At 38.5% G+C, this 27230-nt stretch overlaps 1 protein-coding gene across 1 annotated transcript; it reads right to left on the bottom strand.

Annotated features, from left to right (window-relative positions):
* Window positions 1–3083: 3083 nt before the first annotated feature.
* itga2.2 (integrin, alpha 2 (CD49B, alpha 2 subunit of VLA-2 receptor), tandem duplicate 2) lies at window positions 3084–27018 on the bottom strand. Its single transcript, XM_082553940.1, has 30 exons — window positions 26854–27018; window positions 25740–25863; window positions 24027–24136; window positions 23698–23789; window positions 22682–22796; window positions 22024–22151; window positions 20857–21005; window positions 20617–20767; window positions 20029–20194; window positions 18607–18683; window positions 18228–18366; window positions 16032–16177; window positions 15806–15949; window positions 15416–15619; window positions 15202–15332; window positions 14921–15084; window positions 14333–14484; window positions 14120–14230; window positions 13691–13776; window positions 10656–10797; window positions 10340–10420; window positions 10130–10206; window positions 9958–10041; window positions 9750–9849; window positions 9548–9658; window positions 7634–7741; window positions 7202–7315; window positions 6988–7077; window positions 6569–6685; window positions 3084–6257 (listed from the first exon to the last, which is right to left on the bottom strand). Exons 1-30 carry the CDS (start codon window positions 26897–26899, stop codon window positions 6177–6179), a joined length of 3540 nt encoding a protein of 1179 aa, XP_082410066.1. The 5' UTR covers window positions 26900–27018; the 3' UTR covers window positions 3084–6176.
* Between the last annotated feature and the right edge of the window lie 212 nt (window positions 27019–27230).

Consider the following 27230-nt stretch of genomic DNA (forward strand, 5'->3'; position numbering starts at 1 on the left):
CAACTTTCTCTTTGCCGCAATAATTAAAGGATATGAAAATACTTGAAAGAAAACACCATACTTGGAGCTCAGGCACTCTGCAGAGAAAGAAAGCGCAAGATGGAAAAAAGTATGAGCTGATATAAAAATGTTGTTGTTGTTTTGAAATCAACACTGTTCCCGAAGTTTAATTTTAACCCTGTGATACTTTCATCACATCATTTATTCACTTTCACGTGATTCCTCGTGGAAAAAGAGCACTCATGGGCTTTGCATCTTCTATACACATGGCGTGGACATGTGCTCTTTAATAATAATAATAATAATAATAATAATAATAATAATAATAATAATAATAATAATAATAATAATAATAATAATAATAATAATAATGATGATGATGATGATGATGACGATAATGATGGTGATGTGCAGACAGGCCCACTACCAGCATGCCTTTCCAGGCATACCATCAGTCCTTCAAATTAAGGTTACTATTTGGTGGTTACTGATATATATATATTTTTTCCACCAACTGCAGACAAAAGAGCAGATCTTTTTGATGTGAGTTGCCTTTTGGAACACATCCGAGCCCAGACAATAATAGAATTCGTAGTAGTCCGCAGCCGCACTGCTAATGTTAGAACAGACAGTTGTTTGGGTTTCTCTCCCGGGTCAAGCTTTTAAATATAATCAAACCTGTTTCCGAAGAGCCTTCAGACAGAGAAGCAGGGTGTTGCGTTTCACTGAATGAACACACACACACACACACACACACACACACACACACACACACACACACACACACACACACACACACACACACACACACACTGCTCTCCGCTCACAGACGCTGAACTCCTTCAGAAGTCCTTGCGCGACCTCTTCAGCGGAATTCTGGTTACAGCTCTTCAAATCAAAGTGTCTGCTGTGCGAACCAGACACCAGGAAATTAATTAACTGACGGTCAGGTAGAAGACACTGTGATCTCTTTGTCTGTATCCAGTTAAATACCACTCACTGTACAGTTTATCTCCATGATACTAATATCTGGTATCAAATCTATATTTATGTAAGATTTTAATATAGACCAGGATGTGTGTGTGTGTGTGTGTGGGGGGGGGGGGGGTTCTCTTAAAAAAAGACGTCAACCGTTACTTATGTGATCACTCCTATTACAGACAGATCATTACTGTTATAAGCAATGAACAATATTAATGTTATTACATTTTTTTAGGATTAGAAACAATAAAAAATACGCTCAAAAGGGGGTTTCCACGATAGCACACACAGGACTCACAAAAACGAATGAACATCATATAAGAAGACAACATGCTTTTTCTGACTGCTTGATTTTCAGTGCAAAACAAGTTTTTAACACAAACCCCCCATAAAAGACCTTGCAATCGTCTTCATTTCCTTCAGTCAACAATCATGATACAGCAAATATGAGACCAGAACAAATATTTTGACAATTTTCTGCATCCTTATCAGCTATTTGATCCTCTGATGGCAAATATTTGTATATTTTTAATCTTATTTTAACCCCTCTGCAGAAAATTGTTATCAAAATGATTTATAGCTTATGTTGACTGTTATCAGAGTAATCACCGGAGCTTTATGCACTTTTGCATATTTGGATAAAGACTGAACATTTCAGCCAAGCTTTTCTGAAACATCTTTAAGTAATGAAAACTACTGCAGGTCCCTATAATCAAATATGTATAATCTGTTTAAAGGACACTTTTCTGAATCATGCATAAATGCCACAGATGATTTATGATTTTATCAAGAGACTAAAGTATCTGGTAATAAAATCTTGACCATATTACTCCGGTTCTTGCTGAGCTGCATTGGCTGCCTATCAAATACCGTATTCAATTTAAAATTCTGCTGCTTACTTTTAAAATTATCAATAATACTGCACCAACCTATCTTAAGGAACTTTTAAACCCTTATGTCCCTGCCAGGGCTTTAAGGTCATCCTCGCAGTTATTGTTAGTTCAGCCCAGATCTCGGTTGAAATCTAGAGGCGATCGATCGTTTGCCTTTGCTGCACCTGAGTTATGGAACAGCCTCCTGATTGGCATTCGGGATTCTGATTCTATTTTTTCTTTTAAAGCACGCCTTAAAACTTATCTTTTTGAACTTGCCTTTTCTACTCGTTAAATGCTGACTGTTAACTGCGACCTATTGCATTAACTTTTTACTATTCCTTCATTCTTGGTGTTCTCTATCATGCGGCACTGGGTCTGCTATAATCTATGTGCTGTAGTCCATTTTATTAGTGGCTTTCTACTGTGAACATTGTCTGCTGTTCTTATTATATTTGATATTAATGCTCTTAACTGTATTATTTTATTGTTTTTCTGTAAAGCACTTTGGTATGCCTAGGCTTTTAATGTGCTCTATAAATAAAGGTTGTTGTTGTTGTTGTTGGGTGATCAAAAAATTGGCTTTTGATAACAAAATGAACAAATGTGCCAAATAAAGGTTATGTATATATTATATATTACTTTTTTGAGAACTTTTAATTCATTGTGAGACAATTCTTCATTTCAACAAATCAAGAAAACATTCATTTGATCTTAAATTATGTTCAACGAATCATTCAGTGTCTGGTGTGAATGATTTGTGAGATCAGTGTCTTTGAAGATCTGAAGTTTCCAAAAACACTTCTCAACATGCAAGCCCTCTTCTGTCCTGTTGTATCAACTTTAAAGTGCTGGCTCTGGTCCTGAAGCCATTAATGGCATAAGCAAAGGGACAAGCAGGGCTCAGGCTCTGAGCTGAATTTGGTTCAAACAGGCCCATGAAGCAAATGATTAGTACTGACTGGAATGTTTTGCCACTCTAAATCACTGCCATAGAATATAATAAAATCCTGATTAGCTCCATGCACTTCTGATATCATGGAGGGCATCCATTTTCATTTGAACAGGCATTTTTGTGGTAAAATCCCAAAAGATTAGGCTCCAATACTGCATGTCTGTATCTACAAACATCTACAGAAATCTATAATCTACCTTGAGCATTTGTGCAGAAAAGACAAAGTTTTCTATTGTTTAAAGAGAGAAATGGAAAAAAACAAAACAATCAGCACCTTGGTTTCACAATGCAGAGTTTATAGTTGAAATGCAGGTAGTGCTCAAGAGTTTACAAAGTGCAAAAAAGACCAGCACTTATTAAATCATTTGCTACGACCTGCTGAATTACAAGAACGCTGCAGGAATCTGTGAGTAATCATTCCTTTATGATATAAATCATTTATTTGGCTGGAACCGCCAATCACATGTGGAAGACGCTAGAGAAATTAATTTACAAAAGGTATACAAACACTTTCACTGTATCTCATTTCATCAACTCTTTCCACATTGCTCCCTGTACACATATAGACAGAATCCAAAGGTTGTTTCACAACGCCACAGCCTATGAGTAATCGTGAAACAGAGTAGTTCAGTCATTTATCAAATTCTATATATTCTCTCCAACAAGGAGACTCGAGCCTAAACTCACAAAAAATATGCTGCTTATTAGAGACAAATAGCATATTCCATTGAGTCAGATCCAACAAAATGTACACTAAAGACTCTGCTGGGTACTGGCGTTGGCTTGCTGCAAAGGAAAACATTCAGAAACACATTCCTAAACAGTCAAGGGAGAGACTAACCTAACGGTGGGAGAACCTGACAGTCAAAAATGTGAGAGGGAATTAATTGAGTTTGAGGGGAAACTCAGTTGTACTGGAGCGATCCAAGCAGGGTTCCCAGCAGGGTCAGAAGAGGGGAGAGCAGAGGAGAGGAGAGGAGCAGGGTGATGGAAGACAAAATAGGAGAAAAGCAATACAACTGATATAACTCTTTAATTGTGAAATACAATTCAATAAGAATGTGGGGCATCCAAATCATCAACTGAGTAATGAAAAAACAAACAAACCAGACTATAACATTGCCAACACGTCATTTGAAACATGCTGCCATCTTGTGGTAAAGTAGTGCCAGCACATGTTTGGCTCCTCATTCAATCTTTTCTGTAAATCGGAAACATGGGTGTTGGCTGCGTGTGAAATATTATGAAATATTCTGCCTTCTTTGCTTTTTGTTGTTAATTCTTTGGGATTTTGATGCTGTGTGCTGGGAAAAAAAGGACATCCAGTTTTTAACAGCACCATCCCTGGTCTGGCTATACATTTGTTATCTGAAATTAAATATGGAAACCATTCTTTGATTCACCGACAAAATAAATAGACTAATACACACTTATGTATAAATGGTCAGCCTTAAGCAATTTTCTACCAAACTCGTCATACCTGAATAACTGTGATATTACTGGGATTTTACAAATATCATCAATAACAATACAAATACACAAATATATATCCCACTGACCCATGTTGTCAACAACATTTCCATATATAAATGCAAATATGAAACCCGATGATTTGATTCTATAGTATATACAGTACTAACACAGTAATTACAAATTTCACTCACTTTGCATGATAATTATTGTATCTGTTTTGCATATAAGCTCCTGATATCACTAGTCCTATTACAAAAAAACAGTCCTGAGTGGCAGAGATGACAGTAGATCTCAAACTAATTTGTACTACAGAGTAGGGGTGGGTTTTGATAATCGATTCATCGATTAAAATCGATTCTGGCTTGGATAACGTGATATCGATTCATTAAAATCCTGAATCGATTTTTTAATATAAATTTATTTTGCCTGAAATGCCAGAATCTCAGTTTCGACAACCACCAAACATTTAAAACAGTAAATGAGAGCAGGTACACAGCTTCTGCACAAAGACGTAAACACAAAGCGCGGACCCGCAGATCAGAATCAGTGAGACGTCGCCTTTCTCACCCGACGGCACGGACATGGTCGGGGCTGAAAGCCGACAGCTCGCTGATTTTGATGTTTCGGCGGGTCCGCGCTTTGTGTTTACGCCCTTTTTGCGCTGATTCTAAAGCTGTTAGTTTGATGTCTCTCCAAACAATATTGACTGAACCAGCAGCAAAAGAAGATCCAAACTACGCTTCACATAAACATCGTCATGAATTCACTCTGACTTTTACTGTTTTGCTTCCACCACGATGCACAGCTCTCTCTCTCTCTGTCTGTACTTCAAGAACAGTTTCCCGTCTAAAAATCTGTTTTCTGCATTATTCGCTTGCTTGCTATCACAAGTCTACCGTTGTTTACAGGCTGTCGGCCGCTGTTTTTTCCCTTTTACTTACTTCCGAAAAGAAAACCTAATTTCTGCCGTTCAATAGGCTTCTGAACAAATTTAAACTTTTTAAAATTATGCAAAATGCAAAACGCTGTGTCTCTAATAAAACCGCTGTAACTTCAGAGGTAATGTTCATAAGTTGATTAATGGTTTTGTTTCGTTTTTGATGTACTGCAGAATATTTTTATAAAATCCCAGAACAGGAAAATCACCTTCATGTTTTTCTGTGTTTTATCTTCAGCTACTTTGACACAAAGGCCTCTGCTGTGATGCTCACACCTTTGATAAAGTCTTGTGAGTGTCAGCTTCCTTTTTATAGATACAAAAATATGTTAATGTACTGATCTGAATTCTAATATTTCTGACTGTCTGAGGCAAAATTTCCCAGATTCAAATCGAATTGAATCGAATTGAATCGAATCGTGGATCGAATCGATTCGGGACCTTGTGAATCGGAATCGAATCGATTCTAGAAATCAGTGACGATACCCAGCCCTACTACAGAGTTACTGCCTTCTTTAAAAAGTTAAATGTTTTGACAAAATTGCTACATTCATAAGTATTCTAATTGAAAGAGTGTTGACTGAAATTCGTCAAAACAGACAGTAATGCTTAAAAGTGATGCTTTTACAGTGTAAAACTCCAAAGGGGAAACAAACCAAAGATTTTAGCAAAGGCTTCAAAATCACTGCAGTACAAAAGGGTGCCAATGTTAGCAAAAATAAAAAATGAAAAATACAGTTTTTAACCTATACATTTCAAAGTCAGTGCAAATACTCCACAAAGAGTAAAGACTGATAATAATTCTCTGTAAAGTGTGCAAAGCATTAAATCCCAGTAACACTGAGGCTCCAGTTTCCAGTAAAATGCCTAGCTTCCAGTGGCAGAGCTGCAGTGTATTCACACTTTACAAGAACTAATGAGAAGTACCAGAAGAAAGAGAAAGCTGTGGGTTTTCTCTTCACAGCACCTCATCGCCCTGTGCATTGTGCTGTGCATCTTCCATCTGAAGCTGCTGATACTTTCTTTTGAAAAATCCAAACTAGAAAGAAAAGTTTGACAGAAAAAGTGAACCAAAAGAATACTTCCACAGATTTTTACAAGACCAGTTACCAGTTTTAACTGTTTTCTTTCTTATATCCCTGTGCTATGTAGCATATTGGTGAGGAACTCTTGGAATCAGTAAACTTAAAGCTGCAGATTTCTTTAAAATCATCCATATCTGTTCATGGCAGCAGGGTGCAGCAAAGATGAAATGCTCATTTTACAAATGTACATCATCCTAAGTTTTACATATCCTACTGTTGTTCCTCTACATCTTAACAAAAAGCAAGCAAACAAACAAAAACATACCTTCCACAGCAGCGCAACAGCCAGAGCCAACAGAAACAGTCCAGCTATGACACTGCCAGCTATGACGCCAACTGGAACATCGGCCGTCTCTCCAGGTTTGCTGACTCTCAACCCAAGCTAGAGTGCAAGAGAACAGGAGACATCATTGCCTTGTCTGTCTCCATCAAATCCAGGCGTAATAGTTTAAAATGAAACCAGAAATGGCATGATTAACAAAATAAACAAAAATAAATGAATAAAATATTCTTACATAAGAGCACTCGTGTGCTTTACACTGCTCTTTGCATACAAAATTGTGAAAATGATCAGGACAATTGAGTATGCTCATCAGCTGGAGTAACTGAGCTGCTCTTTTAAGCAAACAGCATCATGTTAGTCAGATTTAAGCAGCAAAGTAAAAAACTGAAATATAATCTTACAGTCAGCTGTTTGTTTGTGATAATGAGCAGATCAGGTTTGTCGGTCTTCACTTCCAAACTGGAGGTCAGCTCAACGGTCTGATAGGTGGCCTAACATAAAACAAATTACACGAATTGTGTTAATATAACTGATTAATTCCACAATCAATAACTTAAGAAATGTAATGATAATAAAAGCAGACCATCTTTCTAAAATCGATGTGAAGATATTTACCGAAATAAAAGTGCTGTTCCAGATCCTCGTTTTAACGTTCACAAAGTAGGTGCTCTTAACTTTAGTGTCTTTGAGGATGCACTTTATAGATTCACAGTTTGCACTCTTGCAGTCCTGTTAGTTTAAAAAAAAAACATCAGGAAACAACACTCAATATTAGAAAAAAAAAAAAAAGCAATGTGATATTATTTAAGGTGGAATCTGCATATACTGTAAGGTTATATGTAAACAAAGAAAAAAAGGAATAGCTTTATTATTCATGTAGGAAATATGAAACAGAAGTAGTGCATCAAAACCATCATCTTTTGCATACAAACTATTTTCTTCCATATTATGCGTCAAAAGATTTCTGTGCACATGTGCAGATGTGCATATTTGGAATTGTGCATAACTTCCTGCTAAAAGCAACAGTTGTATAAATATCTCACTGACCAGCTTCTCCATTCCTCTGAAGCTCTCCGCAGAGAAGGACACAGTCTGAGTGTTCTCACCGATCTTCAGAGGGTTGACTAGATTGTGTTGACAGCTGACTGAACCTCCCTGCAGAAGGAGGAGAAGCCTTCTATCATTTATTGTACAGATATAACACTTGAATCCAGTAAAAGTTGAAGAATTTGTACGCTGCCTGATAGTTAAAAACAAATTTGGGAGTAAAGCTTTGGTAACCAATAGAAACACAAACATTCATAACAGAAAACAACGTACACTCTTTCATTTCTAAACTTTGACCACTCGCTCTGCACTTCCATCCTTTCGGCCTATGTGTGTCATGGTCCCCGTGCCTCGCTGGCAGAATCTGTTTTTGGCAACATGTTTTGTTTGTTTTTTTTCCTTTGCACTTTCTCTCCTCTGCCGGGGCGGTGCTCATTACGGGCTCCCGCCCCTGGCCCACGCACCTGTGCTCACCGTCACACCTGCAGCCGATCCCAGCTGATTTGGAGCACTATTTATGACGGCGGACCTGTGTCATCCTTCGCTGGATTGTTAACCCATCAGCCCCTCTGAACCCGAACCTGAGAGTTTGCAACTATCCCTAACCTGGACTTCTTTCTCTGTGTGTATATAGATCTGCCCTGGACCCAAGCAAGCGTGTGTGTGTTTGGAACCCACTGAGAGCATGTATTGGATTAATCCCTGCTTCCCCCTGGACCCTTTCCCCTGCCACACTGTATATATATTCTCACCTGGTATCTCACTGTAAATAAACGCATTTTCTCTTTACCAAGGATACCTGGTCTGCGCGTGAATCAATTTCAAACATTGTGACAGTGTTTGGCAAGTCTCATCTGCCAGCAGTGGAGCGCTGGTGTGGCTCCACTGCCGCACCAGTTAGTTGTGAGTAACTAGCTTGTTGGAGGCTTGACTGGTTTAGTATACTATACTAAACCAGTCAAGCCTCCAACAAGGTTGAGTGTTTAAATAGCCCAAAGCTAATCTGCATGAAGGCCAGGGTTATTGGAGTAGGTCAACACGGGGGTGCTTCTACTTTACTTAAGGGACATGTTGCATTGACCTGAAGTGACCCGGAGTAACACTGACTTTTGTCTTTATTAGTGTTTATGTGGGCCTTAAGCTGAATCACGGAAGGGATACAGGAATTTGTTGCAGCACCACGTGAAGGTTTTCTGGATCATTGTACGAAAGATGAGCTTGTAAGACTTGCAGACATATATGAACTTGATTTGAGTGATATTGGTGAGAAATTTCGCAAAGAAAAAATAAAATCTGCAAGTATCTGTGGCTGGGAAAGAGGAAGCTGGCCAACCTTGAGTAATGCCATCATCGGTTTCACAAAGAAATTTGACTTCTGAGCAACAGAAAGAGACAATTTTGTTGCAGATGTTGTATGAAAAAGAAACAAAAATGGAGAAACCACAAGATGATGAACTCTTTTGTATACCAAAGTATTCCAGAGTCTAATGTGAATCTGTCAGCAAAAGCTTGGTTGACACTGGGTCATGCAACAGGACATTGATTCCCATTCCAACAGAATGGCTGAAAACCAAAAGAAGTCCAGACCTCAACACAACTCAAGTAATGTGGCAGGATCTTAAGAGAGCTGTGCATAACTGAATGCCTGCAAGCCTCAATGAAATGAAGCAACACTGTAAAGAAGAGTGGGCCAAAATTCCTCCACATCAACACGAGAGACTGATAAAGTCTCTCATGTTGATATAAATGATTACTTCAAGATGTTGAAGGTGGTTCTACAACCTACCGGTACTCAAGTGGACTTAGTTTTTGGCACTCTAATTTTGCATTCCTTTTTAAAAAACAAATAGATAATGACATAAACAGCTTTTAATCTTCTTGAACGTTCCTGGGTTTTGGAAACTGAGAACTCACTGTTTGTTCCTCCACGCTGGTGATGTACAGGAGCCGATTTCCACCTTTACTGGTCATTGGCAGATTAATAGTCAGATACAGAAGGCTCACGGGTAGGTAACTTGTAGAAACCTGTAAATAAATTGCATTACAGACGATACATTTGTTAAAATAAAGGTAAGAATTCTGATGATATTTTATGAGACTGATTTATTTATCGCACCTCCGCTTTAAAGTTATACTCTGGGCCGATATCATCGTAGGTTTTCACTGTTAACACTGGAGTGGTTGCATCTGCCACAAAGAAATTAATATTTGGGTGCCTAGAATAAAAAGTACATGAAATGAATGTTTTAACATTAATATCAGCTTTCAGATTTACGCTTTGAGACTAAATGAGAAAAAGTAATATTAAGGTAAGGAAAACTCACTTGGATAAACTAATCCCAGTATCATACTGAACAGGAAAGGAGAAGTCCACTTCATTGTCTGTATCTATCTCTTCTTTGCTGTCACTTTAAAGGAAAGAGACAACATTATTAATCACTAATAATTTTAATAAAGCTGATTACTGGAGCTGAGTTTCTTTATAATTCAGTGTACCTCTTGGCCACAAATTTTAGAATGGCTTTATCTTCCAGCTGCTCAAGACTGTATTCAAAATTTATGCGAAATTTCACCTGTAATGAAATAACACAATATTTTTTCCAAATATTTCACAAACAAAAACATGTATATGCAAAAAGATTAGAGAACGTTTACAACTTTATTTTGTTATTTATTATTTTTTCCTTTATGGGGTTTTGTGCTTACCTCTTGGTTTTCTCTTAATACTGGATATCCTACATGGCAAATAACTTTTTCTGTTTGTGATGTGCATTTGACATCCTCTGTCTGTAAAGGCATAGATTTAGCAGAGTACACAACATTATGGACTGTGGCTTTATTCCACTGGCTTTTTTCTTGCTTTAATATTCATTTTTTTCTGCTTTTTATTTTTATTTATTGCTGTTCATACACTTTAGAGAAAATAAGAAACAAATTCTTTTGAAAAAGTTTACTCAAAGAGCATGTTGTTTTTCACATTAGCATCATGTAAACATAAGTAGTTTTTATTAGGCATGCTTACCAGAGGAAAGATGGAGGAGTAGTAGAGATTTTTGGAGAAAGTTATCATGAGTTGCGTGTTGTATGCATTCTCCTTTTTGTTTTTCACAACAACTTCAAATGACAGCTCTCGGCTATTAGGGCTTACCAGAATGGGTGCTGAGCTGCAACACAAGAGATCAAATTATGTTTCTTCATGTAACAGCAAGAGTATTTTTCAGAATGAGAAGGAAAGTTTAAAGTTGTTTACCCCTTTATTTCCCTAAAAGTTGCTTGCTATTAAGGGTGATTTCTTTTACCTAATCTTAATTACCACCTTAGACAGTTTTGTGTTGCCTTTCTTAAAATTAAGAGAAACAATCAGTCAAGTGCACAAAACAGAAACCAATACTAGCTGCAAAACTACACTGAACAAAAATATAAATGCAACACTTTTGTTTTTGCTCCCATTCCCCATGGGATGGACGTAGAGACCTAAAATTCATTCCAGATACACAATATAACCATCCCTCCCAAACAGTGGTCACAAATCAGTCCAAATGTGTGGTAGTGGGCACATCTGCCATATTGAGATAATCCATCCCACCTCACAGGTGTGCCACATCAGGATGCTGATCTGACATCATGAGTAGTGCACAGGTGTACCTCAGACTGCCCACAACAAAAGGCCACCCTGGAATGTGCAGTTTTGTCTCACAGCAAAATGCCACAGATGCCACAAGCAATGAGGGAGCGTGCAATTGGCATGCTGACAGCAGGAATGTCAACCAGATCTGTCGCCCGTGCATTGAATGTTCATTTCTCAACCATAAGCCGTCTCCACAGGCGTTTCAGAGAATATGGCAGCACATCCAACCGGCCTCACAACCGCAGACCTCGTGTAACCACACCAGCCCAGGACCTCCACATCCAGCAGGTTCACCTCCAAGATCGTCTGAGACCAGCCACCCAGACAGCTGCTGGAACAATTGGTTTGCACAACCAAACAATTTCTGCACAAACTGTCAGAAACCGTCTCAGGGACGCTCAACTGCATGCCCGTCGTCCTCATCGGGGTCTTGACCTGACTCCAGCTCGTCGCCGTAACAGACTTGTGTGGGCAAATGCTCACATTCGATGGCGTCTGGCACGTTGGAGAGGTGTGCGCTTCACGGATGAATCATGGTTCACATTGTTCAGGGCAGATGGCAGCTGAGAATGTCCCAGTTCTTGCATGGCCAGCATACTCACCGGACATGTCACCCATTGAGCATGTTCGGGATGTGCTTGACCGGCGTATACGACAGCGTGTACCAGTTCCCACGAATATCCAACAACCTCGCACAGCCATTGAAGTGGAGTGGACCAACATTCCACAGGCCACAATTGACAATCTGATAGACTCCATGCGACGATGTGTTGCACTGCATGAGGCAAATGGTGGTCACACCAGATACTGACCGGTTCTGGGTCCCCAGACCCCCAATAGCGCAAAAAACTGCACATTCCAGGGTGGCCTTTTGTTGTGGGCAGTCTGAGGTACACCTGTGCACTACTCATGATGTCAGATCAGCATCCTGATGTGGCACACCTGTGAGGTGGGATGGATTATCTCAATATGGCAGATGTGCCCACTACCACACATTTGGACTGATTTGTGACCACTGTTTGGGAGGGATGGTTATATTGTGTATCTGGAATGAATTTTAGGTCTCTACGTCCATCCCATGGGGAATGGGAGCAGTAACAAAGGTGTTGCGTTTATATTTTTGTTGAGTGTATAAAGTCCTTCCTACGTATTCATGTGAGTTAATACACCGAGGAGCCAAAATCTTTTATGTTTTTCAGAGTCTGATCCAGCAATTTTATGGGCTCTAATATGTGCAATAAAGCAATGAAGGCAGACTTGTAAAACAGAGAAAACAGAAACATTTGTAACGTTTGTTAAGAGTTAAAAGCATTTCTTTCTTGTATGGTGCACATAGTTACTTTACACTTGCCAAGATTTCAGCCCTGTTAGAAAAACAAAGGTGCTTTTTTTTTTGGTTGGTATTGCAATATTATTGGACTATAACATGTAGGGTAAGGGTGTCAAACATAAAGTCTGGGGGCCAGAACTGGCCTGTCAAAGACTTCAATCGGCCAGCGGGACAAAATGTGGAAAATGTGAATAAACACATACATTTTGAAACTGTAATTTCATACATTTTAAAGCTTGTATATTGATCTCCTCCACAGCCATCATAGCACAGTAATGAAAAAATAATAATAAAAATACATTTCTGCTTTTTTACAATGTGTCCACCATAAACCATAAAATATTTGCCTAACATTTGTTATGTCTAATTATTCATTACTGTGCTAAGAGTTTGTGGCATTACAAACACGTGTTATCACTGGGAAGTTTTCCCCTCATGGAAAAACTTTGCAACATCAAGACTCAAAGCATGTTTGCAGAACGCTTCTCCCACTGCCTATTTAATTTGATCATTTTCATTTATCAGCCTTCATAAATGCTGATACCAATAGATCAACATATAGCTAATACTGGTTGCAAACACTGGCTTGTTGATAAATTAGTTGGGCTGTATAAGTTATTGAAGATTTATTATTATCATAGCGAAATAATGCTTCATATATAAAGAAGGATGTAGCCACCTGTTTTAAAAGGCAGAGCAAATGCAAAGTACCTTAAACCTGAACTTTTTCTAATTGCCAGTAGGAGGAGACGTCTCTGCTTGGAAAAAGAACTACAAATGTCTATAAATGTTACTGAACAAAAATTGATGCACAGTTTGTAAATTTTGGTCCCACAATTACATATAATTTGTTTTATTGATGTATTGTTTTCAGGGCCTTTCACAATTATCAATCACACAAATAGTAAAAAAACAAAACAAAAAGACAAAACACAGCCACACACAATCTTGTGGCTGCCATTACACATCAGGTAGATTCACAAAACAAAACTGGTCCTATCTTTACCTGAAAACTCAAAAAACAAAAATATTCACAGCACATGGTGTCACGATCCCTGCACATGGCATATTTTACCTTGTCCAGCTCAGTGTTTCTTACCCGGATGTCTTTGCATCTGTCTTCACACTCAGCACTAGATCACTGTTGCACACCTCATCAGAGCCGCAGTCTTTGGTGAAGGGGATCTAAAACAACGACACGGCAGCAAATTCAGCCAAACGATGCAGCGTTTTTCTAAAACCGCATTTCCAACAGAACAGACATCATAAACGGAAATGATTACATGTCTGTAAGTTGGGTGAGCTTTAATCATGCTGCTGGGAAATAACAGCATAGCATGACTTACTGAAACCAGCCAGTAATCATCTCACAGGTAAAACATGTTATTTAAAATGACTGTACAAACAACTTTACAGCTTCGTCATAAGGTCTTCTGTCACTTGATTTGTTTCCTGTAGGCATAGCATGAGGGGAAAAATAATAATAATAAACTTAGAATCAGGGACGTGCTGGGTGTCAAATACTTACAAAGAACTGATAAGCATTTTCAGAAAATTTGTCAAGGACAGGGTTCGCATTTGGATCCGCTTGTTCAATTTCTACTTTCAGACTGAGGGAGTTGGCAAAGTCTGGTGTCTCCTGTTGAATAAAAAGTGTATGAACAAATTAAGGGATCTTTTTCAAAATAATTCACACCTATTCTGGGGGAAAATGTAGTGTAATATATCCACAATCCACTACCTGAACATAAACTTTGTAATCTTGACACAGGCCTGTAGATGGTACTTGTTTCACATCTTTCAGAAGGCGTTCATTATTTTTTACAAACATTCCTCTTGATGTCACTCTTGAAGACAGCAAGTCAGCATCCAGAGTCAAATTGTATGTAATATCTGAAAAAAAAGCAAAAATTATGTGTGGCACATTTTGTCCCTGCAGTCAATCTTTTGTGTTTGGATTATCTTGATCAGACTTTCTGGAAATGGACTGATTTGCTTTCCTGTTGAGAATCAGATGATAAACTTGTTACTTACAGCACTTGTCTTTTTGATTAATGTAAGCATAGAGCCACCACCCAGTTTGAAAAGAGAAACAACAAGGCTGACTCAGACTGAGCCAGTCCCCAAATACCTACAACTTCTGCCTTTGTTATTTGATTTGTCTGTATCTGAAATCATGATTTATGACTAAGCTTGTTTAAAAATAACCCAAAAAAACCCTGTCATAAACATCTGCATAAGTGTCTGAATTCTATGTTAGTCTGGTATAAAATCCTTCAAGCCTATTACTTTAAAAAGGAGTGCACATGTGTACATATTATATATTTACCGACTGTTCCAGCAGGCGTTGCAGGTCTAAATGCAGCGGTGAAACACAGTTTGGTGTCAAAGCATGAAAGCATGCGACCATTAATGTTGCAGGGTTTGTTGAAAATGTTGATTTTATCAGGATTGAAAGAAGCTTTAACTGTCACAGATGCCACCTTACGGGACCTGAGAAAAAGTTCAGTTTGAAATGACTAAAAACACGGACTGATATAAGCGACACAGTGTAGAAAATCATAATATTAAACCATAATATTTCCCCTGAGTTGCACTTGCTTAACTCACCAGAGTTGCACCACCTTGCCATAGGCCCCCACTGAGATATCAGGGAGTTCATCACCATTCAGATCTTTATAGCTATCTAGAGACCTTCCAAAGTACTTCAGCTGAGGATCCAGGCTGAAGCCAAGAATTCTCTGAAAAGAGAAAACCGCATTATGTTCACATATGTTATGTAAAAAGGTATTGTTATTAAAAATGTTAGTAATATGTACTGTACCTGTGAGAAGTCTACACCTGACATGTCCCTCTTTCCATTGTAGATGTAAATAACACCTTTTTCTTTCTCTTCCAGCGGTGCTCCAACTACAACATCGTTGAAACCATCTAGGTCCAGGTCAGGAATAGCAGAGATGGCCATCCCAAAACGTGCATCCATGGTTGGGGGTGGACCCTTAAGGAATCCCTTCTCGTTCAGTATGCCCTTCAGAAGATAAGATGGAGATTGTATGCAGCTGATGAAGCTAAACATATAAATTAAAAACAAATCTATAAAAGAAGCAGAATATCTGCTCCTGTCTGCATATGTCGATCAATCTCTTTTGCACTGTTGTGCAGGAAATCCATACCACAAAATGGAACTAAAATAGTAGTCAGTGGTTAATTTTACCTTGGTGACAGAGAATAGGAAGACTCTGCCTTGCTCTCTCTTTAGCTCACTCATGTACATGGGCGCACCAACCAGCAGGAAGTCTGTCGTCCCATCTTTGTCTACATCCAGAGAGCACAAGACGCTTCCAAAGTATGAGCCAATCTGGGAAACCAATTAACAACGGTTAACTCTGATCCTTACACTTCACGTCACATGAATCACTCATCTTGAATCAGATCAGTACCTGTTTTCCTCTTTGCGAGTCTATGATATGAGATTGCTTCTGAGCATCGACAGTGTAGACGATAACTTGTCCAGAGTGGTTTGAACGAGGTGCACCAGCCACAAAGTACTCGTTGGGTCCAACACGCATTGTGGTGACAGAGTAACCTGGAAAGTAACATAAAGACAACATTCACCAACTGACAGATAAACTCTTTACATATTCTTACTCGGTAAGTGGCAGAATGTAGAACAATAACACAGATTTACTCAAGTCCTCAATTAATTCTGCTAATAACTACTCTTCTACATTTATTCAACAACAATGGTGCTCTCAGTTATTCTGGCTGTTCAGACCTCTAGTCAGGCGCACTTTGGGTGTAGCAGTGCTGTGAATGATTTTACTAAACTATTTATGAATAAGAACAATGGCACAGAAAGGTGTCCTGCTTCAGCAAGCACTATAAAATTTCATAAGGGTGATATCACTCGAGAGCAGTTTGTACATGCCCCCGCTGTCTCAAGAAGCTCAAAATTAAAGGAAAACATCTGGGGAATTTTTTTAAAATCAAGGACTTATTCGATCAAAATCTTTTCTGCGTTCACAAAGCCATCAATTTTGATGAGAGCCCCAAAACTATTGGCAGAACTGCATCCCCAAATCTTGACACAACCACCACCTTCTTCTACAGCTGTAGACACTCACAGTTGTACCCCTCTCCTCATCTCCACTGTATATTTAAATCATCACTCTTTAAGACATGTTGCCACTCATTTCTGGTCCAGTTCTTGTGTAATTTGGCATACCTCAGCCCAGGTGCCTTTTTTGCCCCCACATGTTTTTGAATCAGGTTGCCACTTCTCAGAGCGGAAACCGAATTAACCACAGTGCAAAACTGAGAATCTTGGTGTTTGTTTTAAAATATTCATTGCTATCACTTAGGGGTGCCATCACACGTTTAACACACTGTCTCACAGTTCATTTTGTTATACAACTGAAAAAGCAAATTCATACCGGGCCAGTCTATGACGTTGTAAACACGAGATCAAATTTTGGATTTACAAAGGCTAAGAGCTCTTTGCAAATCACCTCGTTGTTGCAAAAATATTGTATTATTTTGCCATTATTTAATGTCCAGCTGTGCTATATTTGGCATCTTTAATGGATTTGACTGAAGAAATTGGAACAAATTATGTGTTTGTTTGTGATACGCTGCGAGCAACAACAGTGTGTTACGATCCAATGTTGTCAGTGTGTTGTGTTAGGCGTGACTGTTATGTGTTTCCTGTTTTACTTTGAAGGTCTGTCTTATCTCAGTGTGTTCAGTTTACGCTTCCTTGTCTCGTCAGTTCTGATTTGCCCCAGCTGTGTTTCCCTCCTGTTGTCCATTCCCTGATTGCTCCCTCTATGTATTTAAGCCCTGTGTTTCAGTTTGTCATTGGGTTGTGATCATTGTGGTGTTGGTGTCTTAGTTTTGTAAATAGCTGTAAATAGATTTGTAAAGTAGCAATTGAGTATTTTTTTCCCCCCCACCTTGTATATATTGTTCACTGCAGCAGCCTAGTAGGCGTGAGAAGCCATTTTTGTTGATTACGTTTTCTCCTGTTTTTCATGTAGCGAGTTAGGTAAGGGAATTGTCTTTTGTTTGGTTTTCAGTTTGGGTAAGAAAGCATAGGGACCATTAGGGAGTTTTGTTTGTTATTTTTGGCACTGCTCACTGCTGAAGCAAATAAATGGCTGCTTAGCATTTTAAAAGAGATTGTTGTTTGTGTTCTTGCTTGGGTGGAGTGTGGTGGGCCAATGTTTTGTTGCGTTCAGGACACGCCTAGACCTAGAACGTAACAAGTGTGAAATGATAGAATTTAAAATTCAGTGTTTGCTAAGTTATCTGCTATATGTACTGGTTCATCCCTTGAGTTAAATGCCTTTTTATGCTTGAATGATTCAGGTTTGTGCGAAGCTGCTTAACAAAGGCTCTACCCTGAAAAGTACAATGATTGGACTGAAATGAGTGAAACATAAAAACTTCATATGTAATAAATTCATAGGCCTCCAATGTGGCTTTCAAAGCCATGCAGTTGTAGTGTAAACGTATTGGTATTAATACTAATAGCCATCCATTACACATATCCCTGTAGTGTTTTATGCAAACAGTTATCTAACAAAGTCAAACTGTATTATAGATTTGCTCCAATAAATAAAGAATTAAATGCCTACCCAGTAGTGAACTATGGTTTTTGTCTTGCAGTGAATCTTCAAAGGCTGAAAGAGGGAGAATATGTACTTGTGACCCTGTTTGATGTACGACAGTCCCGCTCCAGGCATAGGCTCCCACTGCTCCGAGCATCAATACATCCTTAAAGAGAGAAGATCAAAATCTAGGCAACAAACACTACACCACTACATGACTGCATGACCAATATGCACATATAACATAAATCAGATCAGATCCATCGGATACAAATACTAACCACTTTAACCAGCTATTCTTAAAGTGGTTTTGCACATGTTTCCACAGCTTAGCAGGCAAGAAAAAAGATGTCTGACAAACCTTTACCCTTTTTTAATCTGATTCATTTTTTGGCTGGGTGGGTACCTGTTTGCTGGAATAGTGAGCACTGAATCCAACTTGGGACATCTCCATTTTGAAGCTGTCTGCCCCTTTTCCAGTGCCTTGTGGGAACAAAGCATTATGTGTACACCAGAATCAAAACCCAAACATAACAAGCGGTAACATAAAGATAATGAAAACTCACATGTTAAGATCTTAAGTTAGAAAAGACATGTCATGAAATTAATCTACAGTGCAGTGAATTTGCTTCCTTCCTGATTTCTTAGTTTTCTGCATATTTCTCACATGTAAATGTTTCACATTATCAAACAAATTTTCACACTGGACAAAGAAAAATGATTTTTTTGATTACTGCTTAAACAGAACCTGTCTGACAAAATAAAGGTTTATTAGGCTGAAAGATATCAAATGGTAACTCATCATGTCACAATCTAAAGAACAGATAAGAAACATAGTCACTGGACAGAGTTACAAAGCGTTTGCTAAAACCTTGGGACACAGCAAGAGTCCACCAATGATTCACCCAGGAGGTCACAAAAGAACCCAGAATAACAGCTAAAGAACTGCAGGCCTCACTTGTCTCAGTTAAGGTCAGAGTCCACAATTTAACATTAAGAAAGAAACTGAGCAAAAATGGCATCCAGTTCCAAGGTGAAAAAGACCAAAAAGAACACAAGGACTCATCTCAAATTTGCCAAAAAACATCTTGGTAATCACCCAGACTTTTAGAAGAAAAAAAAAGCAGAGTCCAGCTACATCTGCCCTAAAACTAACAGCATTTCATGAAAAGAACATCATATCAACAGTCAAACATGCTGGTGGCAGTATGATGGCCTGGGACTGCTTTGCTGTTTTATCACCTGGACGACTTGCCATAATTGATGGAGCCGCGAACTCTGCTCTCTACAAGAAAATCCCAAAGGAGAATATTTGGCCTTTAGGTCGTGGTCTGAAGTTCAAGCGCTGATTATACAGGACAATGATCCGAAACACACCAGTGAGTCCACCTCCAAATCAAATTGAGATGTTTTGGAATGACCTCAAACAGGCTGTTCAGACTTGAAAACCCTCCAGTATTCCTGAAATAAAACAATGCTCCTAAGAAGAGGAGGCCAAAATTCCTCCACTGGGATTTAAGTGAGTCATTGACAGGTATCACAAAGCTTCATTGCTGTTCTTGCTGCCAAGGGTTGGACAACTACTTATTAGGTTCAGGGGGTAATTACTCTTTCAGACAAGGCTAGGCAGGTTTGGGCAGCATTTCCTCTTAATAAAGGAAATAATCTGAAACATTTTAAGTGACAAAATGCAAAAATCAAGCAATCAAGATGGGGGCAAATACTTTTTCATGGCACTGTACATCCACTGTCACATAGACTATATGTTCTGCATATAGTTACAGTAAACACAACAACGGGATGGGAAATGGCATAATCCTCTATGTACCTTCTATGCTGAAGATGCGGTCGCCCAGAGTTCCAGCGATGGTATAGAGGACTGCCTCTTCAGATACGTTAAAGAAATGTTTCTCTGTGGGTGAACTGGCGATGGATTTGATTTCACTTATAAGCTTTTCTGTGTCGATGTTATTTCTTGTGTAATAACCCAAGACCTATTATTATTTAAAAAAAACAAAAAACAAAACAGCATTTCCAGATTGGACAAAGTAAATATAAGTTTAAGTAACAAATCAAATCAGCAAATTAATGAGCAAATATAAACTATCAGAAAAGGAATTTAATGCAGGTCAGTACTGTGCAGTTAGCAAGTACTGTTAGAAAGGTGAGCTATAAAACTGGTTCTATACTTGCTAGCAGTTCAAACACTTGTCAGAGTTTGCACATAAAGTGAGCAGTTCTTTAAAACAAAGGATGCTTAAATGCAGAAAATGAGGAAATGTCACCATTACATAATACGTATGATTCAAGTCATGGAAATTTATCTTAAATATGTGACTTGGTTACCTGAAATTCAGTGTTATGATCATACTTTTTACTCATGAATAATCAGCGTAAATGGTAGATGAGCACTTACTGCAATACCGAAGCGGGTAATGCCCTTCTTCTCACAATCGGCAATAACTGCTTTTGTCATAGATGAGTCATGTGATTCACCATCAGTGACAACCACCATTACTTTGGCAGCGTTTGGTCGGCCGCCGTTTTGGGCACTAAAACCATCAGTGCTGAAAGGAGAGGACAAGGCAGGTTATTGGATTTATTTATGGATAAATGAAACAAATACATGATTCTGATGTGATAAAAATCAACTAACCTGGCAAACTTAATTGCCTGGAAGGTATTGGTCATTTCCCCATACATCTGCTTTATGTTAGATGCTGCAGAAATAGCGTCTTTGTTGTTCTGATACTGATTCAGTTTGAATTCAAATTTGGGGTTCACGGCATACTGGATGACGCCAACCTGGCATAATAATGTTAAAAAATTCTACATCAAATTACAGACTGTGGCAATAATGATAACAGGAAAACTAGAAAGAAACAAGACTAATTACAGTCATGTGGAAACGAAAGCGTCCCCTTTTCCAATTACAGGGATTTACATATCAGGACATTATAAAAAATAATCTGTTTGAATCCTGTGTGTGGAAAAAGTATACTCTAACTGCTTCCATATAAATTAAGAGGGTAAGTAGGAACAGGAAGTTTTGGCAATTTTCTTGGAAACATTAGGAATGATCTTTAAAAGGCAAACATTACTACTGGCCAATCTGGGGAGGTTTAAAATTGCTAAACAATTTGAAATCCATCAGGCTACAAAGGAAAAGATTATCCACTTGTCTAAAACCTTCAAGACAGCTGCCAATCTGGGAGTTGACATTCAACCCAAGGTCAAACCTGCAATGCTCAGAAAAACTGCAAAATAAACCAAGAGCTCCATCTCACATTCTGGTCTCAGTTAGTGTGCTAAATATTAAAGTTTATGTACAACTAGACACAGACACCGCGATGTAGGGGTGATTATTTGGGCTTGTTTCGCAGCCACATGAGCTGTCTGACAGCTAAAGCTTCGCCAAAATTTGATCATGCAACAGGACAATGATCCTAAGCTGCAAACCTCAATAAACTGAAGTGACCTTGTAAAAAAGAACGGGCCAAACCTCAAACGATGATGTGAGAGACTGATAAAGTCATATGTGGTCAACTTACTGATTCATGGTCTGTATATACATTTTCACACACTGCTTCAGCATTTTGGCCTAGTTTTTGTTCAGTTATTACATCATGTAAACTGTAATTTGTTCTTGTTAATTTGAGGTTGTATTTATCTAATTTTACGTTCTGGTAAGGACATTACCAGATTCTTACAAGGATATTATGTCCTGAGATGTAAAACCTTATAATTGAAAGTGGATGTAATTTCTTTTTTACCAATGCTGTAAGTCAAAACTATTGACTTACAGCTTTAGTTGCATAGTCACCTGTGTACTTTGGGGTCCAATGTCAAGAGCGGGTAATAAATTTTTCAGGAATTCTACAATGGGTTCCCAAGGAAAAATGCTGTTGGAGGCATCCAAAACGATCACAATGTCCATTGGCCCTCCACACTCTGAAAAAGTCAGTAGTAATTAAATAAACTGTGCTCTTGCAATGCATTTATTTATCATTCATTCAGCCACAGCCTTGAGCTCTGACACTTGCTTGGTATAATATGTCATATTTAACTCCTAGTTGCACTTCACCATTTGTTAATATTTTCGTGTCTTTCAACAGTTTAAACAAAATCAGGAATCAAAACCACAACAAGGCCACAAGAAAACAAAAAAAACAACAACTTCACAGTAAAACAGAAGGTAACCAAAAGATATGACTAACAATGAAACACGAAGGAACTTGAAAAATGAAGAACATTGTCTGGAGAAAAAAATATTTCAAACTTAGTCATTAATTAAAAATGTTTTGTAAGATCTCTGTCAGATTTTCCAGAAGCACCGGGATCTATCTGAAACTGGTAATTAAAGAGCTATAGATTAACAAAAGGCTGTATTTCCTTTAGTTAGTATTGAGGGAATACTGCATGAAAAGGCAAGTACTACAAGAAAGATAATGAACTATACACAGCATATTAAAACATCTTACTCTGGACAGCTGGAGAAAAGGCAGGTTGAGGCCGAAAGACGGGATCCAATTTGGCACATACTCCTGGGTAGAAGTTTTGAGTGCCACACTGCTGACCCCAAAGTGGACCGCATGTCTGTATCAGCCAACCACAGAGGAAGAAACAAGGAAGTTTAAAGAAAGCTTGTTGTTATGAGTATCTTTAAAGGTTTCCAGTGATATCTTGTGTATGAACATTTTTCCTGTCAATATATATAACACAACATTAGGTGAAGTGATATCAACTAATGCCCTCAGTTGATATCACTTCAATTCTGTTTTATTTAAACAGTGCCAAATCACAACAACAGTCGGCTCAAGGCACTTTATATTGCCATTTAAAGAACCTACAATAAATATTATATCATGCTTTGATCATTTTGGACAGTTTCTCATTCAAGAAACTTCTGGACAATTTTCATCATGGGTGCTATTTTTACATCACTGTGGAAGTCCCACTTTCAAGCACTTTCATAGACACTCTATATCTTCCTCATGAACCTTGAATTTAGATCCTCAAACCGTCTCTGGCTGCAACCCAGAGACCAAAGTGAAATTCTTAATTATCACTTGTATTGTCAGTTTCCTAAGGGTCATATTTACCTTCAAATATCAGTACACAGCTCATCACAGGCTCATCTAGCATGGGCTACATACTACATACTACAACAACTCCATAACAATCCAATCTAAACAACCAGCTCTGCTTTTCTAGTCTAGCTCCCTAAAGAGACCACCCATATTTTTTGTCACTGGAGTGAGTCACACACAGTTTGTGCCAACTTATAAATAGGAAGGAAATGGTGTAGGGTAAGGTCTTTATTAGAGCTGTGATGTATGAAGTAACGAATAAGGAGTTGTGTTAGTGTTAGTGTTAGTCACGGAGGTGGTTATAAAAATACATTACTGAGCATATAGACTGGAAATAGCTCTCCTTATGCTCAGTGATATAGTGTTATTTCCTTTGTGTGAAGTTGCACACACTCAAACAAACATACCGTCAAACCATTGTCACCAGGCGTTCGAGTAAGAGTCAAACCCAGTGACATGTTGGCATTGACATTTTTAACCTCTGGAACATTGACAGAATCTGTAAAAAAGTGGCAAAGACATCATTAGATTACTGTTCAGATTACAGTTCTCATGAAGAATTTCTACAACCTGAAGAAAAAGCTTCTAAAAGCTCAATATACGAAGTTATTACAACTTTGTTGGATTTAACTGTTACGTCTGACGAATTTGGAAACATAAAAAGGACAGAATGACTTCTTGTGTGTTTCTCTGCAAGGTAGCCTCTTATTTGTGAAACAAACATCAAAAACCTTACCTTGAAGATTGAGCTTATCACAGCTGTTTTTGGATCCTGTGATGGGACATTTGTAAATATCCCCCTTCCTGTTTTGACTGTAACCACTCCAAGGAGCACCAACCAGGAGCCTAGGAAAAAGAAAAACCCAAAAAAACATGCACTGTTGGCGTTATCCTTAAAGCTTTACCTACGTATGGGAAATTTTGGTAATCGCAAAAACACAAACATTTTCACGTAAAATACAGAAAACTGATTTTCTTTTAATCAGGCTATGAACTTGCAGCACTGAGTTTTTCTGCTCTTTTTAATAACATATGTGGATAATTCAATTATTTCATTCTTTAAAACAAACATCAAAGTTAAAACAGAAAATATCCACTTCATGTACTTTATTCCCACAACATCCAGCTCTTTCTTGCTGTTACTTAGACATTTCTCAAAATCTAGAGTTCAACAAGGCACAGGAAGAGGCACTCATCATTCTGTCATATATGGTATGATGTGTAATAGTGTGTATCTCCTGTTTAGTTTGCGGACTACCATGCACCGTGCAATCAGTAGTCTTTATCAGATTCTGTATTTCCAAGTTACGCAAATAGGTCACTCTTTCAGGCGGTGAGTTACTCTGACAAATGGTGACTCAGAGTGTACAACAGTCATACATCTAGTTGTTATTACTGTTTAACTAATGTTAAACAGTAATGAATTTTATTACTACTTTACTGTTACACATGTATAATAAAAATTGGCGAAGACGGTTTCAAACAGTATAGTAACGTGCAAAATTAAACATTTTGGGACAAAAAAAAGTCTGTACCTTATTCAATATTTATCAGCTGTTATACGTGACAGGTAATATCAGCACATGTTTAGTTACATGTTCATGTTTTTGTGAAAATGCTCAACCTCAGTAGTGATACCACGGGAAATGAAATGGCAGCGTTTCCACACTACAACCCTTATAAGAGTGGTGTGAGAACTGTAGATGAACAACAGCTGTTTAACAACAATAAAGTGCACCTTTTTAAAGCATGTAATGAAATCAGCTAAGGCCACTGCAGTTTCCATGCGCATCACTTAAAAACTAAAAATGTGTGAACTGTTGACTCAATAGTTAAGACTTTTGTAACTACTGTTGGATGCTGCAATAGAATAATGACTAGGCCACATTTTTTGCAATGGAATGTATTGCTTTGAAAACTTGCTTCAACTTGGTGGTAGCGTAGCAATGTGGAGACTTGTCTGTGCGCCAGTAAGTGGCTTGAACATTTCCATTTCCATCTCTTTGCAGTTACAGGCTGTTGTTTCCAACTTGATTCTTTTGAAAATAACATGATGTGACTGCACGCGCACTGATTCAAAGATATTAAAGTTTGTGTACAACAACAGGATTTTTTTTCTCAAGTGTACAATTGTTTGAAGCTTTTAAGTCAGTTTGGAGCCAACCACTCTGTGATGCACGTCCGACCTTTTTGCGCAACACCAAAGTGAGCCTGTTGTAGCGTGCAGGCTAATAACGAGGACCTCAAACCTGTCCTCTGTGAATGCCATTATCTCCCGACTTTTAATGCTGTTTCTAGGAAAACTGCAAAGTAATATGCACACCGCTTGAAGGCTTATAGCAGCTTAATGTTTTTGTTATAAAACATTAAAGACAAGAAAATATGGCGATGACACTGAAACCTCTTTGATTCAAGAAGTTTTGTTTTATGTGATGACAGAAATTCATACCATTTGCCTTGATTGTTTTCCACTTGTTGGACTGTGTAACCAAACTCTTCTTTTGCTGTTCCGCTAAAGATCTTGGCACCTGCAGTACCAAGGTTGAAGGACTGTGCCTGCCAGATACTGTCAGCTGGTGGAGGGGAAAGAGGAATTAACATCACAGTGTGACAACACAAATATCTATCTGCATTTCATATTGCATTTGATGTCAGAACAGGGTTATAAGTAATACAGCTTCAGTTTTATCTTCAGCAACAATCTGAGGCATCTGTGGCTCATGCTCTGTTAAAAAAAAAGCATCCCCTTAACTCAGTGAGAAAGGCAGACCATTAAGAAGCTTCACACACTCAGAGTTCATACATTTCACGAAGAGTTGAAGTTTGAGTTAGTAGAAGCTGTAACGGATCAGTCTGTTTCTAAAGAGATGGCTGTATTCCCAAACACATCCATTTGAATCCCCTCAGGTAGAATAATTTGGTGCAGCAATAGACCCACAAGCCCATACAGGCAGAGCAGAGCTCAGCTTTCAGCCTGCCTCTCTCCCTTCTCAGCAGGTAGAGGATTCACGAAACCTTCACCAGTCTTGTGTCTTGCCACGCCCGTGTACCTGCAGCACAAAAACAGCTCGCTGCGTCCCGTGCACAACCCAAAAACCATGAATAACAACTGAAACAGGAACAGAAATAAGGACCGGATTAAAAATGTCTGTCATGTTCTGCTCCACAGCTGCCACACATTGGAGGGCAGCGATAGCGAGCAGTATGTGAAAATATTAGTTATTTCCTCTATGATCCACATAACGTAGAGCCTTGACTATGATATTATTTCTACAAGAGACGAATAAAAGCTGGAAATCTCATTAAAAATAATCTCCTGGCTAATCATCCGGTGAAATTCACACGTTTTGCAATGTGTTCAAAATGCGCAAAAACCGTTCAGAGGCTGAAGTCAAATATACATCGAATAACTGATACAGCTTAGGGGAAAAAAAGATCTTCTGAAAAACTATGAAATCGCCGCTTTTCCCAGCGAGGATTGGCTGTTTATCACCCTCGAAAGGGTTGCGGCGAAAAAAATGTGTTAACATCTTTAAAGTCCAAAACAGAAGTTTGGTACTTACTTATGACAATTAAAGTGAAGACAGTATTCCGCCAGAAGTTCTCCATCCTCACCGTTAGTCCATTTAATAACAAATAAAGTCCCGCACTTGTCAAAACAGTCCGCAGCGCGCAGTCAGCGGTGACGCACCGGACAGTCTAAATATGGCTCTGTCTTCCGCTTACCTGTACACACAGAAAGTACCGTCAAACAGTGAGCAATAAACTCAGAGGAACTGGACCACTTACAGTCTGGGGTGTGCTCAAGCTATAGCTCTGTATAACTCGAAACCAAGTTAAGAGCAGACAGCAGTCCCTCAGGCAGATTTCAAAGTCCAGTTTAAAGTCCACTACTTTGAAGATGAAATCTCCGAGACATGAGAAAGGAAATATGAGTGTT

Source organism: Aulonocara stuartgranti (assembly GCF_965226115.1).
Source record: "Aulonocara stuartgranti genome assembly, chromosome: 12".
Taxonomy (NCBI): domain Eukaryota; kingdom Metazoa; phylum Chordata; class Actinopteri; order Cichliformes; family Cichlidae; genus Aulonocara; species Aulonocara stuartgranti.

Coding starts and splice junctions, on each gene's coding strand:
- itga2.2 (XM_082553940.1), bottom strand. CDS start 26,899: ATGGAGAACTTCTGGCGGAATACTGTCTTCACTTTAATTGTCATAA. Junction 15,620..15,805: donor TCCTATTCTCTGTCACCAAG/GTAAAATTAACC, acceptor TATCTTCTGAAG/GGCATACTGAACGAGAAGGG. Junction 7,742..9,547: donor CCAGCGTGGAGGAACAAACA/GTGAGTTCTCAG, acceptor CTCCTTCTGCAG/GGAGGTTCAGTCAGCTGTCA.